Here is a 25,520-nt window from a genome sequence, read left to right as displayed (position 1 = left end):
TTGAACGCCAATACGTGAACATCAGCTTTGTATAAATACACGAACAAAGAAACACCATCAGGAATGCATACATTTCCCAAATTCAACTGTACAGCACTACCATGTAAAATGTTTAGTTTACGTCCAGGATGACTTACACTATACTGATGTTCAAAGGTTAGTGACCATCGACGATGTGTCAAACGGATATTGACGTGACTTGTTGTTATAAGTATAACCACTTCATGGGTGTGATCAAATCATGGGTGTGATCAAATTCAGACTAAAACCACAAAGTGCTGTGACAGCCACAATCTCTCCCAATGTCACCCCTCCTTAACTGCAAACAGCTAATGAACTATATTACATGACATCCAACAATAGCGAGCAGTCTCTTCCCAAAGCAACACACAGGATGGCGCTTGGTTGGGCAGTGCTGTGGCTCAGCCTCTGCTCTGGACTGTCTACTGCATCCAATGGTATGTAGGGTGGGACTATTAGTTCATCATTTGAGCAATTCAGCTCAGTCCGTTCCATTATTTAATTTTACGTACAGATGCCTTGCATCCGGAACCTATTCACAGGGCTTTGCCTTTTCCACATTTTGTTATGTTACAGCCTTTTTCCAAAATATAATTATTATTATTATTATTTTTTTAATTCTATGGACAATACCCTATAAGGGCAAGTTAAAAATTGTATTTTTATTATTTTTGCAAATTATTAGAAAAATAAAGAAATATATTGACAGCCTTTGCTCAATACTGCGTTGATGCATCTTAGGAAGCAATTAGAGCTACAAGTATTCTTTATATGATGCCACAATCTTAGCACTGTACATTGATGCATTCATCTCAGTCTAGTCAGAGAGGTGACCAATATCTCAATGGTTACTCTGTCAGAGCTACAACATTCCTCTGTGGAGAGAGAACCTTCCAGAAGGACAACCATCTCTGCAGCAATCAACCAATCAGATCTGTATGGTATAGTGGCCAGACACAAGCCATTTCTTAAGAAAAAAAAAGTGTGCCAAAATGCACCTGAAAGACTCACAGATGTTGAAAATATAAATGTATTGGTTTGGTGAGACAAAATTTTAACTATTTGGGGTGAATACCAGGCATCATCATCAGGCCAATACCATCCCTACAGTGAAGCATGGTGGAGGCAGCATCATGCTGTGGGGATGTTTTTAAGTAGCAGAAACTGGGAGACTAGTTTGGATGGAGGGAAAGATGAACGCAGTAATTTACAGAGACATCCTGGATGAAAACCAATGTTTCCCATCCAAACTGATGGAACTTGAGAGGTGCTGTAAAGAGGAATGGGAGAAACTGCCCAAAGATAGGTGTGCCAAGCTTGTGGCAAAGTATTCAAAACAATCAAATCAAAAAAGTATTGAGCAAAAGGTTGTATTCTTTGTATTTCCAATACATTTTCAAAATTAAAAAAACAACTATTTAAATGTTATAAATTTATGAATAAATACATTTGCATTTTCCATCCATCCATCCATTTTCTACCGTTTGTCCCTATTTGGGGTCGCGGGGGGTCGCTGGAGCCCATCTAAGCTGCATTCGGGCGGTAGGCAGGGTACACCCTGGAGAAGTTGCCACCTCATCGCAGAGCCTTTTGCATTTTCATTATATATTATTGCATGTGGGATTTTGAGGACAAAATGAATGTATTTCATTCTGGAATAAAACTGTAACATAATAAAAAGTAAAGTGCTGTGTATGTTTTCTGGAGACAATTCATTCTGAAGGTTTTTAGTGTTGTGCATGCCTACAAATGTTTTGAATGTCATTTTTCCCTAGGGTAATATTTCTCCTCTCTTGTAGATGCATATTATTAATAACAACAATTATAACGTAGTTAATGTGTGGCTTTCACTGACAACTAAAACAAAAACTATATTTCCTCTCTTTCAAGTCACGGTTCATGCAGTGACCAAATTACCAGTAGTTACAGGTAGAGTGATGTCATTCCAACCATTTAGATCCACACAATAAAATGTATCATCTTCAAAGAGTAACTTTTTTTTACCTTCCCTGTAACAGAACTGAAAACGTCCCACGACGACCAGTTCTGCAGCACATGGGGAAACTACCATTTCAGGACCTTCGATGGCAATTTCTTCCAACTTCGCTCCAACTGCAACTATCTCCTGGCATCCAACTGTAAAGGCAGCTACGAGGATTTCAACATCCAACTGCAGCGGCATGACACAGGTGGCATCGCGGCCATAAAGCGGGTCACCATGAGGTTGAATGGAGTGGTAGTGGAACTGTCCAGCTCCTCCATCGCTGTCAATGACCACCTGTGAGTCGGTTTATTAGATTCATAGATGACCTTTAACATGACTGATGTCAAAAAAAGACGAAATATTGTGATGACGTATCTCTCTCTAGGGTGGCACTGCCTTTCAGCCAGGTTGGCATCTCAATCGAAAGAACATTCTCCTACGTTAAAGTGGAGGCAACGATGGGTGTGGTTGTCATGTGGAATGAAGAAGACACTTTCTGGGTGAGTACATCACATTTGCTTCATTTTCCTCTGACTATTGATTAATACTTACACAAGATGCCTGTTTACCAAAATGTGGATTCATATATGACAGCAAATTATAGCAATCTCTAGCTACTATGATAATGCATTAATCAATATGTTAATGAGAGTCAATATGACAGGACTGACTGCATATTGGTCACATTTCTTACAGGAAATACTAGATCTTTTGAACCGCTCGTTCAAGGAAACGATAAGGGAAAATGCTCAGTTGTGAAACCGTTTGTTTTGGAGCCGTTTTATATGCAAATTTTCCACTGGCAACTCCATCCATCCATCTTCTCCGGTCGGGTCGCGGGGGCAGCAGCCTAAGCAGGGAAGCCCAGACTTCCCTCTCCCCAGCCACTTCGTCCAGTTCCTCCAGCGGGATCCTGAGGCATTCCCAGGCCAGAGAGATTGTCTTCCCAACGTGTCCTGGGTCTTCCCCGCAGCCTCTTACCGGTCGGACGTGCCCGAAACACCTCCCTAGGGAGGCGTTCGGGTGGCATCTTGACCAGATCCACCTCATCTGGGTCCTCTAGATCAGGCGTGCCCACACTTTTTCTGCAGGTGAGCTGCTTTTTAATTGACCGAGTTGAAGGAATCTACCTCATTCATATATATAATTTATATTTAATTATCTATGAAAGAGACGTTTTTGTTAACACGTTAAAGGTGCTTAATGATAACACAAGCATGTTTAACACATATAGGTTCCTTTGTTTCATGAAGACAGATTGGTGTATTGCCTGATTCTGACGACTTGCATTGATTGGAATCAGACTGTAGTGCTAATAACGTCCACATTTTCGAATGGAGGAGCAAAAATGTCCTCCTCTCTGTCCAATACCACAAGAAAGTGGTTAGTTTTTGGCATCTTATTTGTCCGGCTTCCATACTCGTTTTTATACATTTTGCAAGAAATACATTGACGGCAAACTCCATAGCTTGCTATCTTGTGCACGGTAGCCTTCTGAGACTCTTATTTTGTTAGCGCAGGCAGGATAAAGCAGGGCTTTTATTGTGAAGACAGCAACTGTGCAGTCTGTCTTTAAGGTTTTGAGTGCAGGTACGGCGCGAAAGTGTTGGGAAAAAAAGTGTTTCTTGCCCTCCTCTCGATCATATTTTCTTAATAATGATCTCGCAGCAGCCAGCGTCATCTCAGAAGACACTCGGGTGCCATGAATGTCAGTCAATCAAGTGAAGAAAAAGTGACGTCGTTGTAACGATTGATGATCACAAATGTTTAGGTTTATTTTTTTAATGCTTGGTTTGCGATCGACTGGCAGACCCTCCACGATCGACCGGTAGCTCGCGATCGACAGAATGGGCACCCCTGCTTTGGATGGAGCAGCGGCTTTACTTTGAGCTCCTCCCGGATGACAGAGTTTCTCACCCTATCTCTAAGGGAGAGCCCCGCCACACGGCGGAGGAAACTCATTTCGGCCGCTCTTACCCGTGATTTTGTCCTTTTGGTCATAACACAAAGCTCATGACCATAGGTGAGGGTGGGAACGTAGATTGACCGGTAAATTGAGAGCTTTACCTTCCGGCTCAGCTCCTTCTTCACCACAACGGATCGATACAACGTCCTCATTACTGGAGACGCCGCAACGATCCGCCTGTCGATCTCACGATCCACTCTTCCCTCACTCGTGAACAAGACTCCGAGGTATTTGAACTCCTCTACTTGGGGCAGGATTTAACCACTAGCAACTTAACTAGAAAATAGGTGGTGGTCGGAGGGGACGTAAGCACAAACTGGCAGCCACGCAACCGTCAGTCTACCCCAGGGCAGCTGTGACTACGAAAGTAGCTTACCACCACCAATTGTGAATGAATGATGGGTTCGCACTTCTCTGTAAAGCGCTTTGAATGTCTGGAAAAGCGCTATATAAACCTAATCCATCACTATAGTTCCAATAAACTTTTCTGTTTTTTTTTTATGTGAATATGTAGAGTACTTTAAAGGTGACCTGTGATTAATTTAATCTTTTCTGACTTATAAATGTTGTTACAATGTTGGACAATCGTGTTAAACAATCCCAAAGCGTCAAATCATAAGCTCCATGCATTTTGGTGTGAGCTCGCACGCAGTTTTCCATCGTGAAGTGAATCATATTTACAAACCCCGTTTCTATAGGAGTTAGGAAATTGTGTTAGATGTAAATATAAACGGTATACAATGATTTGCAAATCATTTTCAACCCATATGCAGTTGAATATGCTACAAAGACAACATATTTGATGTTCAAACTGATAAACATTTTTCTTTTTGCAAATAATCATTACCTTTAGAATTTGATGCCAGCAACATGTGACAAAAAAGTTGGGAAATGTGGCAATGAATACTGATAAAGTTGAGAAATTGTCATCAAACACCTATTTGGAACATCCCACAGGTGTGCAGGCTAATTGGTAACAGGTGGGTGCCATGATTGGGTAAAAAAGCAGCTTCCATGAAATGCTAAGTAATTCACAAACAAGGATGTGGCGAGGGTTATCAATTTGTAAGCAAATTGTCGAACAGTTTTAGAACAACATTTCTCAACGAGCTATTGCAAGGAATTTATGGATTTTACAATCTACGGTCCGTAAAATCATCAAAAGGTTCAGAGAATCTGGAGAAATCACTGCACGTAAGCGATGATATTACGGACCGTTGATCCCTCAGGCGGTACTGCATCAAAAACAGACATCAGTGTGTAAAGGATATCACCAAATGGGCTCAGGAACACTTCATAAAACCACTGTCAGTAACTACAGTTGGTCGCTACATCTGTAAGTGCAAGTTAAAACTCTACTATGCAACGCCAAACACATTTATCAACAACACCAAGAAACGCCCTGGCTTCGCTGGGCCCGAACTCATTTAAGATGGACTGATGCAAAGTGGAAAGGTGTTCAGTGGTCTGACGAGTCCACATTTCAAATTATATTAGGAAACTGTGGACGTGGTGTCCTCCACAACAAAGAGGCAAATAACCATTCGGAGAGTTATAGGCGCAAAGTTCAAAAGGCAGCATCTGTGATGGTATGGGGGTGTATTAGTGCCCAAGGCATGGGTAACTTACACATCTGTGAAGGCACCATTAATGCTGAATGGTCCATACAGGTTTTGGAACAACATATGTTGTCGTCCAAGCAACGTTATCATGGACGCTCCTGCTTATTTCAGCAAAACAATGCCAAGCCCCATGTTATGAGTTTGAACATCAAATATATTGTCTTTGTGGCATATTCAACTGAATATGGGTTGAAAAGGATTTGCAAATCATGGTATTCCGTTTATATTTATATCTAACACAATTTCCCAACTCATATGGAAACTGGGTTTGTATAAAGCGCTTTTTCTCCAGTGACTCAAAGCGCGTTACATAGTGAATTCCAATATCTAAGTTCCATTTAAACCAGTGTGGGTGGCACTGGGAGCAGGTGAGTAAAATGTCTTGCCCAAGGACACAACGGCAGTGACTCGAATGGCAGAAGCGGGGATTGAACCTGGAACTCTCAGGTTTCTGGCATGGCCACTCTGCCAACCGAGCCATACCAAACCGCAGTTTTCGATGCGTGTGTTGGCTGGGTTTTGCAGTCTGGCTACAACGTGACATCACAGCGAGGTGGACGTACTTATTACATTGGCTGAGAGCTTGACATTAAGTCAAGCTCTCAGCCAGAGGGGTAGGAGCTTTTAATCTAATCATCAGAATCAGAATCAGGTTTATTTGGCCAAGTATACTTACATAAACAAGGAATTTGTCTTCGGCAGTTGCTAATGCTCCAAACATACAACAAATAGACATTCAACAAGTATAAATTGTATTACATCATATATATTACATAGCAGTGACGTGCGGTGAACTAAACACCAGGTGAGGCATGCATATTTTTTTTTCTACTTTTTTTAATTTTTTTGCTTAAATTCATATGTGCAGCTCTAGTCATTGTTGATTTGGGTTGCACATTACAGGAAAAAAAGGGAGTTATTCGCTTTCATAAAAACATTGTCATAACGATATTATGATAGGATAAATGGGTCCTAAAGTATTTGATAAAGTTGGTTTTAAATACTTTTTGGTCCCATTTGCTTTTGACAAAATAAATCAAGTATAGTGAGTGTATATTACCTTTCTGTATTTGTATCTGAAGCAGCAATAGCTATCCTCCATGAAAACGTACTTTGCAGTACAGTATATAATCCTCCATATTGGCAGACACATTCATTTAATTCAATTTCATTCCAAGAAATTAAACAATATTTTTGCATCTGACAAAAAACACCCACAAACGCAGGCTTACTCTAATAAAAATGACATGTTTGTTATAAATACAGTTTTAAAAAAAAGAAATTAAAAAAATGCTGGCTTCCGCTGGAGAGACCTGTGTCTGCTAGCTTGAGCGACTCCACTTCTTCCAGTGTGCCGAGTCAGAGTACTGCTGAGGCATTGAACTGCAAGTTGACAATGTATCGCCCCCTACCTTGAGGCAGAAGTACTTGCTGCCTCAAGACCTGCCGTTTCCACGTGGCAACAAGCATGCGCCCCGTCGCACGCACGCCCAATACACACTGTGTGTAGCCATGGAGGCACCGCCTGTGTCTGCCTCATTTCTCATCTGCTGCATTGTTTTGATCAGGAAACATGTAACTTCCGCGATTTTGACCATGAAAATTATCAAAATATACAGGAACCATACCAAAATCACATAGAAAGCATAAACCAAAAGAGAGATATTAAAACGTATTTTATTTTATTACTTCGTTTTGGAACATCTCATGGTGAAGCCACCTGGTGGCAGGTGAGGCACTGCCTCACTTGCCTCCCCTGACAGCATGTCACTGTTATATAGTATACATTCACTGAGCAAGCAAGTACTCTAGGTGAATACTTTACAGCAAGATATATACTCAGGGTTTCCCACACATTCATTTATTTGTGGCGGCCCGCCACGAAAGAATTACGGCCGCCACAAATACAATTTTTTATTTTTTTATTTTATTTTTTTCTGGCTTTTGACTCGCTCGATCGCTCATAAAAGCAATGGGACTCTCTCTGTGAATGGAGCTTGTAGTTACATATTTTATAAATATGTAAATATTATATAAATATGTATATGAATATGTACATAAAGTGTTGTAATTATATTCCAACTCCACGTTCTTCTTGGTCATCGCCGCCGCCGCTTACACCCATACCCCCCGCCCCCCGCCACGACCACACCACCACAGATAGATAGATGCCTGACCTGTGGGAAACACTGGTACTAGTCACCTATCAACATTATAAACAAGTAACACTTTAAAGATTTGGTGCAAAGTACAAGTATATTACATATGAGGAATTTATAGTGACAAAAAATGTACAGAAGGAGTTGTGCAAAAGAGCCAGGTGCATGGTCTGTAATGTGCAATAAGCTTGTGATGTGCAATAAGTCTGTAATATGCAGGATGCAATAGTGATAAAGTCAGTAGTGTCAGTAAAGTCAGGCCTTGCTTTAGAACAGATAAGATTGGTCAGATCATGGCATCAGAATCAGAAGGGTCTTTGTTTGTTAAATATGTTTGACAAAAAAGAATATTTTACTTGGTAGACTGTGTTCTCTTTGTTCAATGCAAGAAACGAAACAAAAATTGCAGCAACTACGAGAGAGTACGCGCAACATGCAATGACGTCATTGCACACAACGTCAGCGATCCTGTACTGTCTCCCTGTAATGTTTGTCTGCTCTTGAATGGGATTGTGCTGAAAATATTAATTTCCCTTTGGGGATTGATAAAGGATTTCTGATTCTAATTCTAAAAAATGCTACTAAAAGTGTGCAAGTGTACCTATTATTGTAGGAGGGTGAATTGATGTATGGTTTACGGAGTTTATTATTGACCTAACACTGCTACAAGTAATTGTTTTTGGCTTAAAAAACTAATAGTAAAAAAAACAAAAAAACAATACATGAGCTATTTTTTTCAACAGCTCTTTGAAAGGAACAGCTTCTCAAGATTTGACTTCCCTCAAAGAGCCATAAATCCCATTTGTATTTCTTACAATATCACTTTTGTAATTTGTCATTTCCAGGTTGAGTTGGATGCAAAATACAAGAACCAGACTTGTGGCCTGTGTGGCGACTTCAATGGAGATCAGATTCAGGGTGGGTTCAAGCTATACCTCACATCGTCTGTATTCAAATGTCCCGATCTGATATTGATATCGGATCTCAGTCCATTTTCTGCATAAAAGCAAGCATCAGATTATATTGGCTTGCATTTACGATACAAACAGTCGTTGTATTTTAGTGAAGTAATTTACAAAAAGTAAGCATCGTTTGCTATACTGTAGGTTACACATAAAAATAATGTTGGGTTATTTTGATAACCCAATTAATGAGTTACAAGTGTTGGGTTACATTTTTGAGTTATTTTTAAGAAGAGAAATCCATTTTTTTGGGATATAAGGAAATTATTTTCACTCAATTTCTGGGTTTTCAAAACTATGAACTATTTTTGGGTTGTTTTTTCAATTAGAAACACATTTTTGGGTAAAAGACTTTCTTTATTTAAAAGATACTTTTTTCTTGAAGGGAATTTTATTACGGATTAATCTCATTAACATTATTTACAATCAAACATTTTATGTACATGAAACTATTTGAGCATGATGTATAGAACTACTATGACCATGCATGGCAGTTCTTGTAAAAACAAATGTCACTCATATTTGGCTTTTGAGTATATTTTAATGGAATACAAATCCTTTTGATCAGTAGTTGGGAAGGAGTAGGAGAAATCAGCAGTAAAATGTATCATTTTTAACCAACTATTGGGTCAAGGAGCGCTAAATTGCGCAACCAAATAGTTGTGTTTGGAATAACCCAACATTATAGTCAGCCTAACTCAGCTTTTGTGTTAAACAATTTCAACCCAATATAGTTGGGTTATGAATCCACCAACATTGAGTTAGCATTACTCAACTTTTGGGTTAAATAATTCAACCCAAGAGTTTGGTTGGGAATAACCCAACATTAAGTTATCATAACTCGACTCTTTGGTTAACGCGAAAGTTGGGTTGAAAAAAAATTACCCAAAATTTTTAATTAAAATAACTCAAGTAGGGGGTTCGTCCTTTTCTGAACCAGAAGTTGGGTTAGAATTGGGTTATTTTTCAACCCAACATTTTTTACTGTGTACTAATAGGTCACAGGCTCACAGCTACACAACAGCTAAGCACACAGCAGCACACAAGCTAGACATATGTAATAGGTGTCCTTAATTAAACAATATTTCAGTTTTAAACAGCACATTCGTCCATATAAACATATACACTAAATAAATAAATACAGGTAGTCTCCAAGGCAGAAGTTTATTGAAGGTATTCAATACAGTAACTCACGTGTCCGCATCATTCAACTTACAACGTCATTAGCTTAACTTGCCAAATGATTGTGACAATTATCACTCTACTTCATCTTAAAGACAGCGTAAGTTCATTTTGGATAATAGTAATAATAATAATAATAATAATAATAATAATAATGATAATCAATCAATCAATCGAAATGTATTTATATAGCACTTAATCACAAATGCCTCAAAGGGCTTCACAAACCACAACGACATCTTCGGATCTAAACTCACATCCGGGCAAGAAAAACTCAATCCAAACCCAATGGGAACAATGTGGGTCGTCCTCCTCAAACCTCAAAATTGCCTCTTAAGTGCACAGGTGAAGGGGAGCCAGTACAGTATAGGCGTAATATGATCAAGTGTTTTTGTCCTTGTCAAAAGTCTAGCAGCCGCATTTTATACCAAATGTAATCTTATAATAATAACAATTATAATGAATAGGTTATTTTTTTTCACAAAACTTTTGTTCTCCGTTTGAGACATTTCATTTGATTAGCCTTTTCTAACATTCCACACTACAAAATAATAAAAGCATTTACGATTCCTGCATGTATAATTTGCTTTTATACTATTGGATTAATGTCAGTTTTGGCCAATACTCAAGGCTCCAATGAGCAGTAAAAAAGTTGAATAGGGATAATGTACTAAAATCAATTTTCCTTCCAGAATTAGGGGATATCGAGGACATCGGGGAGGCCTGGAAACCAACGGTCCCACTGAAAACTGTGATGAAACGTTGTCTCCTGAGCCACTGATTTGCTCCAAAATTCAGGTGGTATTCAGTGGAAGGTACGCCTCGACTATTTGTTCAAGAAAAATTCTAAATATTTTTCTGCCTCACTGCAGAGATCCATCTGTGAGAACGCCGTGTCAGGACCTGCTTTCCACAGCTGCGAAGACTTGATAAACACGGACGCTTTTGTGGAAGCGTGCGTGAAGGACTTGTGCAACTGTAATGGCTCCAGTCCGTGTCTGTGCTCCACCATGTCCGAGTACTCGCGCCAATGCGCTCACGCAGGAGGGGAGCCACAGGAATGGAACACCCATATATGCGGTAGGCAAGGATGTCTCTGCATGTCGGCATGTCCTCCAACAGTGCAATGAAAAATAAAAGTCTCTAAATTGTCCACAGATGTAAATATAAATGTGAATAAATGTGACCTTTGATTGCTGAATAGGCTCCAGCTCAATCGTGACCCTGATGGGGACAAGCTGTATAGAAAATGGATGTTTGTACATTAACATATATTAACTCGATTATCCCTCTCTTTATCCACACTAGCTAAAAAAACCTGCCCACTTAACATGGTGTACAAAGAGTGTGGGAGTCCCTGCACGGACACCTGCAGCAACCCACAGAGAAGTGAAGTGTGTGAGGAACACTGCGTGGATGGATGCTTCTGTCCACCTGGTAAGTTTTGATGAAAATTACGTCATCGGGAAAAAATGGTAGACAATAGGGGTGTGGGAAAAAATCGATTCGAATAATAATCGAATACGTTGTGCGATTCAGAATCGATTCTCTTTTTTTTTATCGATTTTTTTTATTTTTTTATTTTTTATCAATCCAACAAACCAATACACAGCAATACCATAACAATGCAATCCAATTCCAAAACCAAACCTGACCAGCAACACTCAGAACTGCAATAAACAGAGCAATTGAGAGGAGACACAAACACGACACAGAACAAACAAAAAGTAGTGAAACAAAAATGAATATTATCAACAACAGTATCAATATTAGTTATAATTTCAGCATAGCAGTGATGATTAAAAATCCCTCATTGACATTATCATTAGACATTTATAAAAAATTTAAAAAAAAGAACAACAGTGTCACAGTGGCTTACACTTGCATCGCATCTCATAAGCTTGTCAACACACTGTGTCCAATATTTTCACAAAGATAAATAAAGTCATATTTTTGGTTCGTTTAATAGTTAAAACAAAATTACATTATTGCAATCAGTTGATAAAACGTTGTCCTTTACAATGATAAAAGCTTTTTTAAAAAAATCTACTACTCTGCTAGCATGTCAGCAGACTGGGGTAGATCCTGCTGAAATCCTATGTATTGAATGAATACAGAATCGTTTTTAATCGGAAAAATATCGTTTTTGAATCGAGAATCGCGTTGAATATATATTATCGAATCGTGACCCAAGAATCGATATTGAATCGAATCATGGGACACCCAAGATTCGCAGCCCTAGTAGACAACATACCGTACCGTACGCACATTATCACCCTTAGAAATCAGTTCATTGATGGCAGCGGTGTAACAGGGACAATAAGTCACAGAGAGAGCGCTCGTTTCACTCACCTTAACAGCTCACAGATGCAATCGGCATTAGTCGTTTTTTTTTTTTTGCTAATATCTGTTGTTACATTTTTGTTCGTATGGATGGTTTATTACCAGCAAGTTGTTGTTGGGGTTTTTTTACCACATCGGTAGACTTAAGCCTTGAATTATACACATTAAGTTATTATTATTATTAACTTCTATGATCTGATATTATTTTGTCATTTTCTATGTTTATTAGGGGTGGTCAAAAAATAATCAATCCACATTTGAATAACGGTTGTTACTTATTTTAATTCTAAATTGATTGATCATTTTCTAAAAATGTTAATCTATTAATCTGACTTGTATTTATCAATTTTTTTAAGAATCATGTTTTATAAATATGTTTATAGTAAGTAAGTACATAAATTGTACTTACAGACAAATCACAACGCGCTGTACATAACATAGGTAAAGTAAAACAACAATTCACTTAAAACAACTGGGGCAACATCATAAAAAGGATACAAAATGGATTAAAAATGATAGTTACAAGGTGCATTTAAAAAACGCTTTACTAAAGGAGAAGTTTTCAAATGTTTCTTAAAAGTGTCAACACAGTGGGACTGGTGCAAATTGTTCCAGAGTCTTGGGAGCTAAAGCCTGGAATGCCAGGTCTCCACAGGTTTTAACACTAGTTTTTAGGGATCTTAGAAGACCCTGGCCTGAAGACTGAAGACTGGGCCCTGAAAAGTAGGGGCATAGCAAGTCAGTGATGTACTGAGGGGCCCCACCATGCAACGCACAGAAAGTCAGGACAAAAATGTATAGGCCATCTCCATTCTTACTTGCTTGCGCATATAAATCATACATCAGCAACAAAAATCAGATTTTGTAACCTGTAACCTGTTTTGAATGTTTTTTAAATCATAATTATTATACAAAATAATTCATTGTGAGAATCAGTTTGAATTGAGAGTGTTGTCGAATTGTCACGCCAAGAGTTGATATCGGATTGAATCAGGAGGTGCTAAAAGACTCCGATCTCTAAAGTTTATATCTTCCCATTTGTTTGGATTTCAAATCAATAAATAAGTAAATAAATAAAGTACTATCTAATCTAATCCATCTAATCAATTTACACTCACAGAACACTTCATTAGGTACATTTCCACAAGTCTGGAGTGTCCAATTTGTTTCAATTGAGAGCCACAACGCTGGTATGGCTGCCTTCAGAGGGCCACCTTTGAAATATGTATAAATATAAATGTACAATTGCCTCATGATCATATTATACAACTGCTTATGCAGTTGATTATTACAGTTTGTATAAATTGATGGATAACTTGCTTAGGTCATGATCGACTCTAGCCAGAGTAGGACACCCAAAGCAGAGCATAAAATAATAAGAATAATAACAATAGGAGCGTTCAAAAAGGAATGAGGAAAAATAACTAAGGATGCACACAAATGGTGTGAAAAAACATAAAATGCACACAAAAGGTGTGATGAAGTAACAGCAGCACTGGGGCAGAGCCACTAGAGATGCGGGTCGGGCGGTTGACATGACGAAAAAATAGATTTTAATTAGATTCGGGAGGGTGGCAGTTGAACCATCCAGAGACATTTGATATACATGGTTCTGGGATCGGTATCCTTTGCCATTCAAAGAGCCATTTAAGACTCGTGTCATAAAGCGAAGAAGTCAATAGGAGACGCTATTATTCTCTTGAATGACTGCCGGCAGTCACGTGACCCAGATGTTAAATATTAGTGCGTGCTATGAAGCCATTGGCTTTGTTGCCTTCAACATCATACACGATCTGCTTGTCAGTCCAGCATCATGTTGTGCTTGGCTTCTGCGGCAACACGCACAGGACTGCAAGACATACTGGATGACACAGAGTACACTAATGGTCGCCCACCTTACCGACCCCCGTGCGTCGGTATGGGGGGCGGGGTTGGGGGCGCGGGGGTGTAAAATATATTCAGGAAGTGTCATGAATACATTAGGATTCTGGGTATTAGTTGTGTTGCGTTTATGTTGTGTTACTGTGAGGATGTTCTCCCGAAATGTGTTTGTCAATCTTGTATTGTGTGGCGTCATAGCGTGGCGCATATTAGTAAGTGTTAAAGTTGTTTATATAACAACCATCAGTGTACTCTGTATCACCCAGTATGCCTTTCAATCTCATACGTGTGATTGCGGAAGCTGCACACAACATGTTGCTGGACCAACAATCGGTTTGTAGATGTTGTTGAAGATGTCAAAGTTAATGGCTCCGCAGCACGCCCAGTTTCTTGTCATCAGGATGAACGCTATCGAATAGTCGCGAGAGCGTTAGCGGCTCCAATTGACTACATTACTCTGTGAAGCAGTATTGAATAGCTCTGTGAGTGGTAAAGGTGGCCAACCTCTGATGCAATTCAGCGGGCGGGCACGGTCCCGATAAAGAGTTGGTTCGGGTGGACGGCGGGTGGATGACGATTTTGATGACGCGGATGCGGATGATATAATTGCCTATCCGCGCATCTCTAAGAGCCACGCAATAGGAAAAGCGTGAGTGGAGCCAAAGCAGAGGAGATGAACACGACTGGAAGGGCAAGACATCAAAATATATACTTGCGCTGAGTGAAAGTGACCTGCAGTGCTCAAGTAGTCAGGACGAAATGAATATCAGCTGTGCGTGCAGGTGGCTCCACCCCGTGATCAAGAAACCAGGCACTGCAACAAAAAGCAGACAGGCGGCTGCTGAGCTGCCAGATCATGACAGTTTCAAATCATAAGTAAAGATGACAAGCATATTGTGAAGGTTTACCCCCTTGGGTGGGTTCTCCTGGCCGACAGATCTTTGGGAGCCCGGTAGATAGTTTGAATACAGTTTTTTATTCGCATGTACATACGCAGCAATTGCTTTCCAGCAATTTATGTTTTCGTTTCAGTCCTGCGTCTCTCCCTGGCTCAGACTCCAACTCCCCTGTCTTGTCCCGGCTGCTGCTAATAAAGGCGACAGGTGATTCGATAACAAGGCCCACTTGGGCCATCTGCTCACCTGTCGCTGTCTTCGAGGCCGGTCCTTGCATACCCCGTTCCGCGGCAGGCCCGCAGGTCATGCCACCTTCACATACCTCCACCTCCAGACTACGGTCAGGAAGCCGTCCGATCGCGCCTACTAACCTCCCCCCCATGTGGGGGCAAGAGAAGAAGTCAGCCACGGCCATCTGTGCACCCGGTCTGTGGATCACAGACCGGGTGCACAGACCGGGTTGTAAAGCTAGACACCAACGGGTGGTCCGCGCGTTGGCATCCTTCATGCGGTGGAGCCACTGGAGAGGTTTGTGTCCGAGCAGAGGCTGAATGAGCGCACCAGGAGGTAGTACTGGAGGGCACCGACCGCCCGCCGGATGGCGAGGTACTCCCTCTCCACGGTGCTGTACCTAGCCTGACGATCGGAGAGCTTCCGGCCTATGTACAGAATGGGGTGTCGACGTCCCCACCTGCTGGGACAAAACAGCTCCCAGCACTCTGCTGTTTTCTTCCAGGCCGGTCCTTGCACATTTGTTCCGCGGCAAGCCCGCAGGCCACGCCCCCCCCCCCCCCCCCCACACACACATATATTTATGTATTTATATTTATTTTTACAAAAAAATTGTAATACAGTTTAAAGCAGTGGTTTTCAAATGGGGGTACACGTACCCCTGGGGGTACTTGAAGGTATGCCAAGGGGTACGTGACATTTTTTTAAAATATTCTAAAAATAGCAACAATTTAAAAATCCTTTATAAATATATTTATTGAATAATACTTCAACAAAATATGAATGTAAGTTCATAACCTGTGAAGAAAAAATACAACAATGCAATATTCAGTGTTGACAGCTATATTTTTTGTGGACATGTTCCATAAATATTGATGTTTAAGATTTCTTTTTTGTGAAGAAATGTTTAGAATTAAGTTCATGAATCCAGATGGATCTCTATTACAATCCCCAAAGAGGGCACTTTAAGTTGATGATTACTTCTATGTGTAGAAATCTTTATTTATAATTGAATCACTTGTTTATTTTTAAACAAGTTTTTAGTTATTTTTATATCTTTTCTCCAAATAGTTCAAGCAAGACCACTACAAATGAGCAATATTTTGCACTGTTATACAATTTAATAAATCAGAAACTGATGACATAGTGCTGTATTTTACTTCTTTATCTCTTTTTTTCAACCAAGAATGCTTTGCTCTGATTAGGGGGTAGTTGAATTAAAAAAATGTTCACAGGGGGTATATCACTGAAAAAAGGTTGAGAACCACTGGTTTAAAGTACCGTACTATATTTGGTGCATGTTTTTTAATGCCAAAATGAAAGAACAAACACAATTAGTATGAAAGTGAAGTACTTTATTGATTGATACATATTATTTCCGGGCTTTTGCGAGGCACAAAAAAAGACGTGGCGGCTCAGTTCCAACCCTTGGGCCTTGAGTTTGACATCAGTCGTCAAAGTAAAACCAAAACAAGACTATATGAAAAAAAATATGAAGATAATAACAGTGAAAAGGGCATTTATTCAACTTTATATTTATTATTACTGAGCTGCAACTGAGAAAAACTGAGCATTGCTACTGTTTGAGTTAAGTTTTTGTATTTGAGCTCATTGGCTTTTGCATGTGTTGCAAATGTGTATGTCTATTCACGCACATGAGGCAAACAAATCTTTTTGTCCCTTAAATATGTTTACACAATTATTATCTGTTGGTTTATATGTGATGTGCAAATCATAAAAGCTCCACCGTGACAAATACCTAGTGCACGTTTGTTATAGCCAGTAATTTTTTTAAATACATCTACCAAGGGACCATCTTGGACGACATTGGCGGAAGTGGGTGTTTACCTGTGGACCAGTGCTCTTGTGTGCACAACGGTCAGCAGTACAAACCTGGAGAATCGTACTCAAAGGCCTGTCAGTCATGGTGATGACCACACACTATTCTGCGTGACACATTTATTTACATCATTTTTGTTAAAGTGGCCAAAATGTTTTTGCAGCACTTGTACTCAGGGTGAATGGAGGTGTAGTGACAAGGACTGTCCTGGTATGTGCTCCGTTCTGGGAGGCTCCCACATCGCCACCTATGATGATAAAACATACAGTTTCCATGGCGACTGCTCCTATGTTTTAACAAGGGTAAGGCATTCAAACTGTTACAGACAACTAAACTGCTGTAATTAACAAGGACTTCATCGGTATTCCTGCTCATACTACGAAGAATAATTTGATTTATTTTAAACAATTTACCTTAAAAAGTAAGTTGTACTATGAAGAGAGAGGAACATTAGCATCTGTGTCCAATGACATTGATTTACAGTTTATAAAATGTTGCCATCATTCATTTACTGTGAAGGCAATGTTTTAAGTGCACTGACCCAAATATAAGATGACCCCTTTTTTCTAAAACTTTTTTGGAAAGACAAAATCAAATACAAAATATATATATATGTATATATTTTTATATATATATATATATATATATATATATATATATATATCTATATATATATATGCATATATATATATATATTATATGTCTTGATTGGATTATCCGGAGAATAGTGCTCGATACCGTGGTAGAGCGCAATATGTAGGTGTGGGAAAAAATCACAAGACTACTTCATCTCGAGATGAAGTAGTCTTGTGATTTTTTCCCACACCTACATATATATATATTATATATATATATATACATACAGTGGGGCAAAAAAGTATTTAGTCAGCCACCGATTGTGCAAGTTCTCACACTTGAAATGATGACAGAGGTCTGTAATTTTCATCATAGGTACACTTCAACTGTGAGAGACAGAATGTGAAAAAAAATCCAGGAATTCACATTGTAAGAATTTTGAAGAATTTATTTGTAAATTATGGTGGAAAATAAGTATTTGGTCAACCATTCAAAGCTTTGGCTCAAAATCTTACGATGCACGGCCCCATTCATTCTTTCCTTGACACGGATCAATTGTCCTGTCCCCTTAGCAGAAAAACAACCCAAAAGCATGATGTTTCCACCCCAATGCTTCACAGTAGGTATGGTGTTCTTGGGATCCAACTCAATATTCTTCTTCCTCCAAACACGACAAGTTGAGTTTATACCAAAACGGATACATGGATGATACAGCAGAGGATTGGGAGAATGTCATGTGGTCAGATGAAACCAAAATATAACTTTTTGGTATAAACTCAACTTGTCGTGTTTGGAGGAAGAAGAATACTGAGTTGCATCCACCATAATTTACAAACAAATTCTTTAAAATTCCTATAATGTGAATTCCTGGATTTTTTTTTCACATTCTGGCTCTCACAGTTGAAGTGTACCTATGATGAAAAATACAGACCTCTGTCATCATTTTAAGTGGGAGAACTTGCACAATCGGTGGCTGACTAAATACTTTTTTGCCCCACTGTATATATATATGTATATCAGAATCAGAATCAGGTTTATTGTCATTACGCAGGGTAACAAGATTTATATATATATATATATATATATATATATATATATATATATATATATATATATATATATATATATATATATATATATATACCCAGCAAAGGCGGGGTACACCCTGGACAAGTCGCAACCTCCTCTCAGGGCCAACGCAGATAGACGGACAACATTCACACACTAGGGCCTACTTAGTGTTGTCTTCTTAAATAAATCTCTGTTTCTGTTTTTCTACCATCGATACCCTTAAAAATGTTCTGTTCTTTTAATTTGTGAAACAAATGAAAATGTTCATCTTCATTACAATTGTTGTAATGTTTTTTATTTAATGGTATCTGCTTCCTGCGATGAGTTGGCGACTTGTCCAGGATGTACCCCGCTTTCCGCCCGAATGCAGCTGAGATAGGCTCCAGCACCCTTGCGAACCCGAGCGGGTCAAGTGGTAGGAAAATGGATGGATGGTATCTGCTCCCTGGTTGTATCCCGCGGGTTGAGACTGGACAAGATACTGAGGGTCCTCTCTGGTCGCACACACGCCCTCCAGAGATCTGGTTTCCAATTGCATAATCCAGATGTGGTGATCTGACGTTTCAAATTAATGCAATTAAATCTACCTAAAATAATAGGAAGAAAAGCTCTAGCTTGCTTAGGGAGAGAAGGTCTGGCATCCCTAGACCCTACCGGATATAAGATAAACCATCTTTTTGAGAATTTTTCCTATGAAACTGCAATATTCACAGTCTACATCGTGTCTTCTGCAGCAGGTGAACGGGACCTTCACTGTCCTAGGGGAACTTGTCAAATGTGAAAAATCGGATAAATCAACTTGCCTGAACGCAGTCGCTGTAGTGCTGCCACAATCCCTGGTAAGAATGCCAGATGACACATTGTTTTACACAACGTGACTCACGTCATATTCAATGCAGGTGGTTGTCGTGGAAGCAAGCGGCCATGTTTTGGTCAACAAACTCGTTTCTCAGCTGCCTCTCTTCACGGGTGAGTGCGCGGTGTGTCTTTTCTCTTTAATTCCACGCTGAATAATGCTTTGTTTTCCCCACAGATGACATAGCAATCTTCAGCCCCTCCACATTTTACATTGTGATCCACACTGTCTACGGGCTTCACCTGGAGATCCAGCTCACGCCCATCATGCAGGTGTACGTCAAAGCCGACGTGTCCCATAAAGGCAAACTCCATGGTGAGTTGTGGAATATTCATAACCCTTAACTTGTGTCTGCCCATTGTCTTCCATCATTTCTCTCTCTGTGCAGGACTTTGTGGGGATTTTAACAATGTTGAAGTGGATGACTTCAAAACCATATGTGGAATGATTGAAGGGACGGCTGCTACATTTGCCAACTCGTGGAGGGCCAAAGGAGGATGTTCAGACGTCAGCAAATCACTCAGTGACCCCTGCCTTTTGAGCGTTGACAAAGGTAGGTTCTCACCCATCAATATATCAATATACCTGTAATTCACCACGCAAAGCCGTAGCAACAATACAGCAAGCAATAGTGGATCAGCAAATTGCAGACTTCCCTCTCCCCAGCCACTTCGTCTAGCTTTTCCCGAGGGATCCCGAGGCGTTCCCAAGCCAGCCAAGAGACATAGTCTTCCCAACGTGTCCTGGGTCTTCCCCTTGGCCTCCTACCGGTTGGATATGCCCTAAACACCTCCCTCGGGAGGCTTTTGGGTGGCATCGTGACCAGATGCCCGAACCACCTCATCTGGCTCCTCTCGATGTGGAGGAGCAGTGGCTTTACTTTGAGCTCCTCCCGGAGTACAGAGCTTCTCACCCTATCTCTAAGGGAGAGCCCCGCCACCCGGCGGAGGAAACTCATTTCCGCCGCTTGTACCCGTGATCTTATCCTTTCGGTCATGACCCAAAGCTCCTGACCATTAGTGAGGATGGAAACATAGATCGACCGGTAAATTGAGAGCTTTGCCTTCCAGCCCAGCCCCTTCTTCAGCACAACGGATCGGTACAACGTACGCATTACTGAAAATGCCGCACCGATCCCCCTGTCGATCTCACGATCCACTCTTCCCCCACTCGTGAACAAGACAGGTACTTGAACTCCTTCACGTGGGGCAGGGTCTCTTCCCCAACCCGGAGATGAACCTCCATCCTTTTCCGGGAGAGAACCATAGACTCGGACTTGGATGTGCTGATTCTCATTCCGGTCGCTTAACACTCGGCTGCGAACCGATCCAGTGAGAGTTGAAGATCCCGGCCCCATGAAGCCATCAGGACCACATCATCTGCAAAAAGCAGAGAACTAATCCCGCGGCCACCAAACCCGAACCCTTCAACGCCTTGACTGCGCCTAGAAATTCTGTCAATAAAAGTTATGAACAGAAGCTGTGGAGCTGTGGCCGCAAGGTAGTTGGTGCCTTTTGGGGCGGTAATCCTAGAACCCGTTGGTGGAAACCAGCGGTGAGGGATGCCGTCAAGCTGAAAAAGGAGTCCTACCGGGTTCTTTTGGCTGATAGGACTCCAGAGGCAGTGGACAGGTACCGACAGGCCAAGCGGTGTGCGGCTTCAGCGGTCACGGAGGCAAAAACTCGGACATGGGAGGAGTTTGAGGAAGCCATGGAAAACGACTTCCGGACGGCTTCGAAGCGATTCTGGGCCACCATCCGCCGCCTCAAGAAGGGGAAGCAGTGCACTATCAACACCGTGTATGGTGCGGATGGTGTTCTGCTGACCTCAACTGCGGATGTTGTGGATAGGTGGAAGGAATACTTCGAAGACCTCCTCAATCCCACCAACACGTCTTCCAATGAGGAAGCAGTGCCTGGGGACTCTCCTATATCTGGGGCTGAGGTTGCTGAGGTAGTTAAAAAGCTCTTCGGTGGCAAGGCCCCAGGGTTTGGATGAGATCCGCCCGGAGTTCCTTAAGGCTCTGGATGCTGTGGGGCTGTCTTGGTTGACAAGACTTTGCAGCATCGAGTGGACATCGGGGACTGTACCTCTGGATTGGCAGACCAGGGTGGTGGTCTCTCTCTTTAAGAAGGGGGACCGGAGGTTGTGTTCCAACTATCGTGGGATCACACTCCTCAGCCTTCCCGGTAAGGTTTATTCAGGTGTACTGGAGAGGAGGCTATGCCGGATAGTCAAACCTCGGATTCAGGAGGAACAGTGTGTTTTTTTCGTCCTGGTCGTGGAACTGTGGACCAACTCTATTTTCTCGGCAGGGTTCTTGAGGGTGCATGGGAGTTTGCCCAACCAGTCTACATGTGCTTTGTGGACTTGGAGAAGGCATTCGACCGTGTCCCTCGGGAAGTCCTGTGGGGAGTGCTCAGAGAGTATGGGGTATCGGACTCTCTTATTGTGGCGGTCCGCTCCCTGTACGATCAGTGTCAGAGCTTGGTCCGCATTGCAGGCAGTAAGTCGGACATGTTTCCAGTGAGGGTTGGACTCCGCCAAGGCTCTCTCTCTCTCTCTCTCTCTCTCTCTCTCTCTCTCTCTCTCTCTCTCTCTCTCTATATATATATATATATATATATATATATATATATATATATATATATATATATATATATATATATATATATAAACATAAATATATAGTATATATTGATGGTAAATGATCAGGTCAATGCATGCATTGCAAGAAAAGCATTTAAAAATGTTCCTCCATGATATTTTCAATAGAAATGCATTTGTGTCTAAATAGTACTTAAATAATGAAAACAAGTCATTTACTGTAATTATTAATGTTTAATCAAAATTCAAAATTATGATCGAAACATTAAAAAATATCGTAGTCAATACTAAAACTTAAACAAAAAAAACTCTAGAAAGCATCCAATGGCTAATGCCAGAAGACACACATGGGTCCTTTGTCACACAAGCGTAAAAATTAGTTAAGCACTGTAGAACAATTTAAAAAAATGTAAACATCCTAACCTTTCATGCAGAAAAAGTGACAACAATTGTGATGACATAATGATGGTGTGTTATTTACTACTATTCTTGACACTTCTGGTTCTAGTCTTTAATGTGTTAAAATTACTGCAAAACTAAGCCAAAGAAAATGATGCGTCCTGAACTAAACTCATGACAACAAACATGTCAACCTTTGCATCTAAAAATAAGGAACATTTGTGAATTTCTGGTCTTCTACAATATGGCATGCAACCGTGTTGTTTTTCTGAAACAAAACACACAAAATCAGGTAACTGTCAGCAACAAATATGATATTCAATGTTGTGTAACCATACAATATATTATATATAGTTGTTTTGTACCACACAAAATGAATCTACATTATATTGCTCTGTATTCTTCAAATCTAGCCATTAATTTTAATGATATGTTATTGTCTTTTTTAGAGAAATATGCCAACCACTGGTGCGCCTTGCTGACCAACACAACTGGGGTGTTTTCCAAGTGTCATTCTGAGATAAACCCAGAAGAATATTTCACTGTAAGTATTTCTGACTGGAACAGTTGGAATCCACTCTCTTATGCATGCCACTTCTGAAGTCTTTTGAAAAATATAAAAATGTGTAAGAAAATTCTTGCATTAATTAATCTGGCGTCTTCCTCATCCCATGCAATTTTTATTTTGTGTAAATAGATGTTGACATTAGTGGATTTGATTTATTCAACATTTATCTTTAATTGTTCTTTCCTAATCTTATATTTCCATCCATCAATCCATTGTCTACCGCTTATTCCCTTTGGGGTCGTGGAGGGCGCTGGTGCATATCTCAGCTACATTCGGGCGGAAGGCGGGGTACACCCTGGACAAGTCCCCACCTCATCGCAGGCCCAACACAGATAGACAACATTCACACCCATATTCACACACTAGGGCCAATTTAGTGTTGCCAATCCACTAATCCCCAGGTGCATGTCTTTGGAAGTGGGAGGAAGCCGGAGTACCCGGAGGGAACCCACGCAGTCACGGGGAGAACATGCAAACTCCACACAGAAAGATCTCGAGCCCGGGATTGAACCCAGGTCTACTCAGGACCTTCGTATTGTGAGGCAGACGCACTAACCCCTCTGCCACTGTGAAGCCCCCTAATCTTATATTTAATAAGATTAATTAATGTATTGAGATTAGGATGTTGTGCTGAATATTCTGAACTCCTGCTTCCATACCAGTGTTGAATTAAGCTGAGAAGTTTGAGCCATAGGGGATGTTTGTCATCTTTATACAGCAAACTAGTCGAAACTAGCGCCTCTACTGGTTAAAGCGAAGAAATGGACTTTGGCACAAATACCCGACCATACAACTAAACAATGTCTCAACAGATGTCTTCCTGTTTAATTAATTACTACATAATGAACCGTCCTCTGTTTTTTATTGCTGTTTTGGACATGTCTGCGATAAATTTATATCCACAAATTAGGAATTATTCATAATAAATCAAATATTTTCATAGCTACAGCATAAAAAAACCTGTTTACGACCCTCTAATTACATTTATCCACATGATGAGAGACCTCTAGACCTGAAATAACACCCTTTAGTCACCTTTACACTCTTTTAATCCAATATATTAATCCAATATAATAGCCTCAGGCTGAGCCAATCAGTGGCCAACAGGACGTTCTGATTGGTTTGGTGTCCTCTAGTGGCTAATACTACTGTAATATTGCTATTTTTAGTATGTTTAGTAATTTTTATGCTTGAAAATTCCTAATTTAGGACCAAAAATTTAGAATATGCCTTGAAAAATTTTAAATGTATCATAAAAAAATCTGCAACGTGGTATTTAAAGCGCGACGTGGCAAGTAACGACTCACATACATTTGTTTTAGATAGATGACACACAGTATTTGGAGTAACATAATTTTCATTATACAGCACTACGTATCTTAGTAAAACGACAAAAAAATAAAACCACAGACCTTCACCGGTTTAAGAGTGTCTTCTGCGTTTTTCCATTAAGATTATGAATTAAATTACCTTTAACTGAGACAACAAATATTCTACAAAACAGTATATGGTTCATCAATAAACCGTGATAACATTTTCAAGAGGGTTAACACACCATTTCAAAATACCATACCAACTTTATTTACCATACCAATTTTATTTATGAAGCCCTTTAAAAACAACCACAGTTGAAGAACAAAGGGTTGTACACCACAAAGAAATACAGGCAAAGGACAGACTAAAAAATAACATTTAAAACAGAGGTAAAATACACATACATATTACATATATACATATATATATGTAGGTATATATATATATATATATATATATATATATATATATATATATATATATATGTGTGTGTGATGACAGATAAATATATATATATATATATATATATATATATATATATATATATATATACACATTTATATATATACACACACAAACACACACCTATATATACATGTATATATATATATATGTATACATATATATACATTTATGTGTATATATAAATATATATACATTTATGTGTGTGTGTATACATATATATGTGTATATATATACACACATACATATACACATAGAAAAAGCAAAAGACAAATTATCTTAGGAGCAATTTGTTGGATAAAATTGCAGTGATCTTATTTTGGGGGTTTTTTGTATTACACCATTATAACTGCACAACAAACAGAAGTACCAAGGATGTCGTTGTGGTTTGTGCAGACCTTTGAGACGCTTGTGATTTAGGGTTATATAAATAAACATTGGTTGATTGATTGATTGAAGTAGAATGCATTAATGTGAAAATGTCTTATGAGGTAAGTAAGTAAATTTTATCCATAAACTGCTTTTTACAGATAAAATCCCAAAGCGCTGTTCAAAACATAGGTGAAGTAAAAAAACAATT

The 25,520-nt window shown here is 39.8% G+C and overlaps 1 protein-coding gene across 1 annotated transcript in view; it reads left to right on the top strand.

Annotated features, from left to right (window-relative positions):
- The first annotated feature begins 369 nt into the window (after positions 1–369).
- The window catches only part of muc5.1 (mucin 5.1, oligomeric mucus/gel-forming), a 61,655-nt gene continuing 36,504 nt past the window's right edge, over positions 370–25,520 (top strand). Inside the window, exons 1-15 of the mRNA XM_061916644.1 lie at positions 370–458; positions 1,912–1,950; positions 2,040–2,301; positions 2,391–2,505; positions 8,598–8,670; positions 10,589–10,674; positions 10,769–10,976; positions 11,205–11,333; positions 17,057–17,174; positions 17,251–17,389; positions 19,469–19,573; positions 19,634–19,703; positions 19,768–19,905; positions 19,979–20,143; positions 23,046–23,140. Coding sequence (XP_061772628.1) covers positions 395–458; positions 1,912–1,950; positions 2,040–2,301; positions 2,391–2,505; positions 8,598–8,670; positions 10,589–10,674; positions 10,769–10,976; positions 11,205–11,333; positions 17,057–17,174; positions 17,251–17,389; positions 19,469–19,573; positions 19,634–19,703; positions 19,768–19,905; positions 19,979–20,143; positions 23,046–23,140 — 1,806 coding nt within the window. The 5' untranslated portion in view covers positions 370–394. The remainder of the gene's footprint in view (positions 459–1,911; positions 1,951–2,039; positions 2,302–2,390; positions 2,506–8,597; positions 8,671–10,588; positions 10,675–10,768; positions 10,977–11,204; positions 11,334–17,056; positions 17,175–17,250; positions 17,390–19,468; positions 19,574–19,633; positions 19,704–19,767; positions 19,906–19,978; positions 20,144–23,045; positions 23,141–25,520) is intronic.

Source organism: Nerophis ophidion, linkage group LG12 (genome assembly GCF_033978795.1).
Source record: "Nerophis ophidion isolate RoL-2023_Sa linkage group LG12, RoL_Noph_v1.0, whole genome shotgun sequence".
Taxonomy (NCBI): domain Eukaryota; kingdom Metazoa; phylum Chordata; class Actinopteri; order Syngnathiformes; family Syngnathidae; genus Nerophis; species Nerophis ophidion.
The sequence above is the reverse complement of the archived record's forward strand: the minus strand, read 5'-3'. Positions and strand labels throughout refer to the sequence as shown.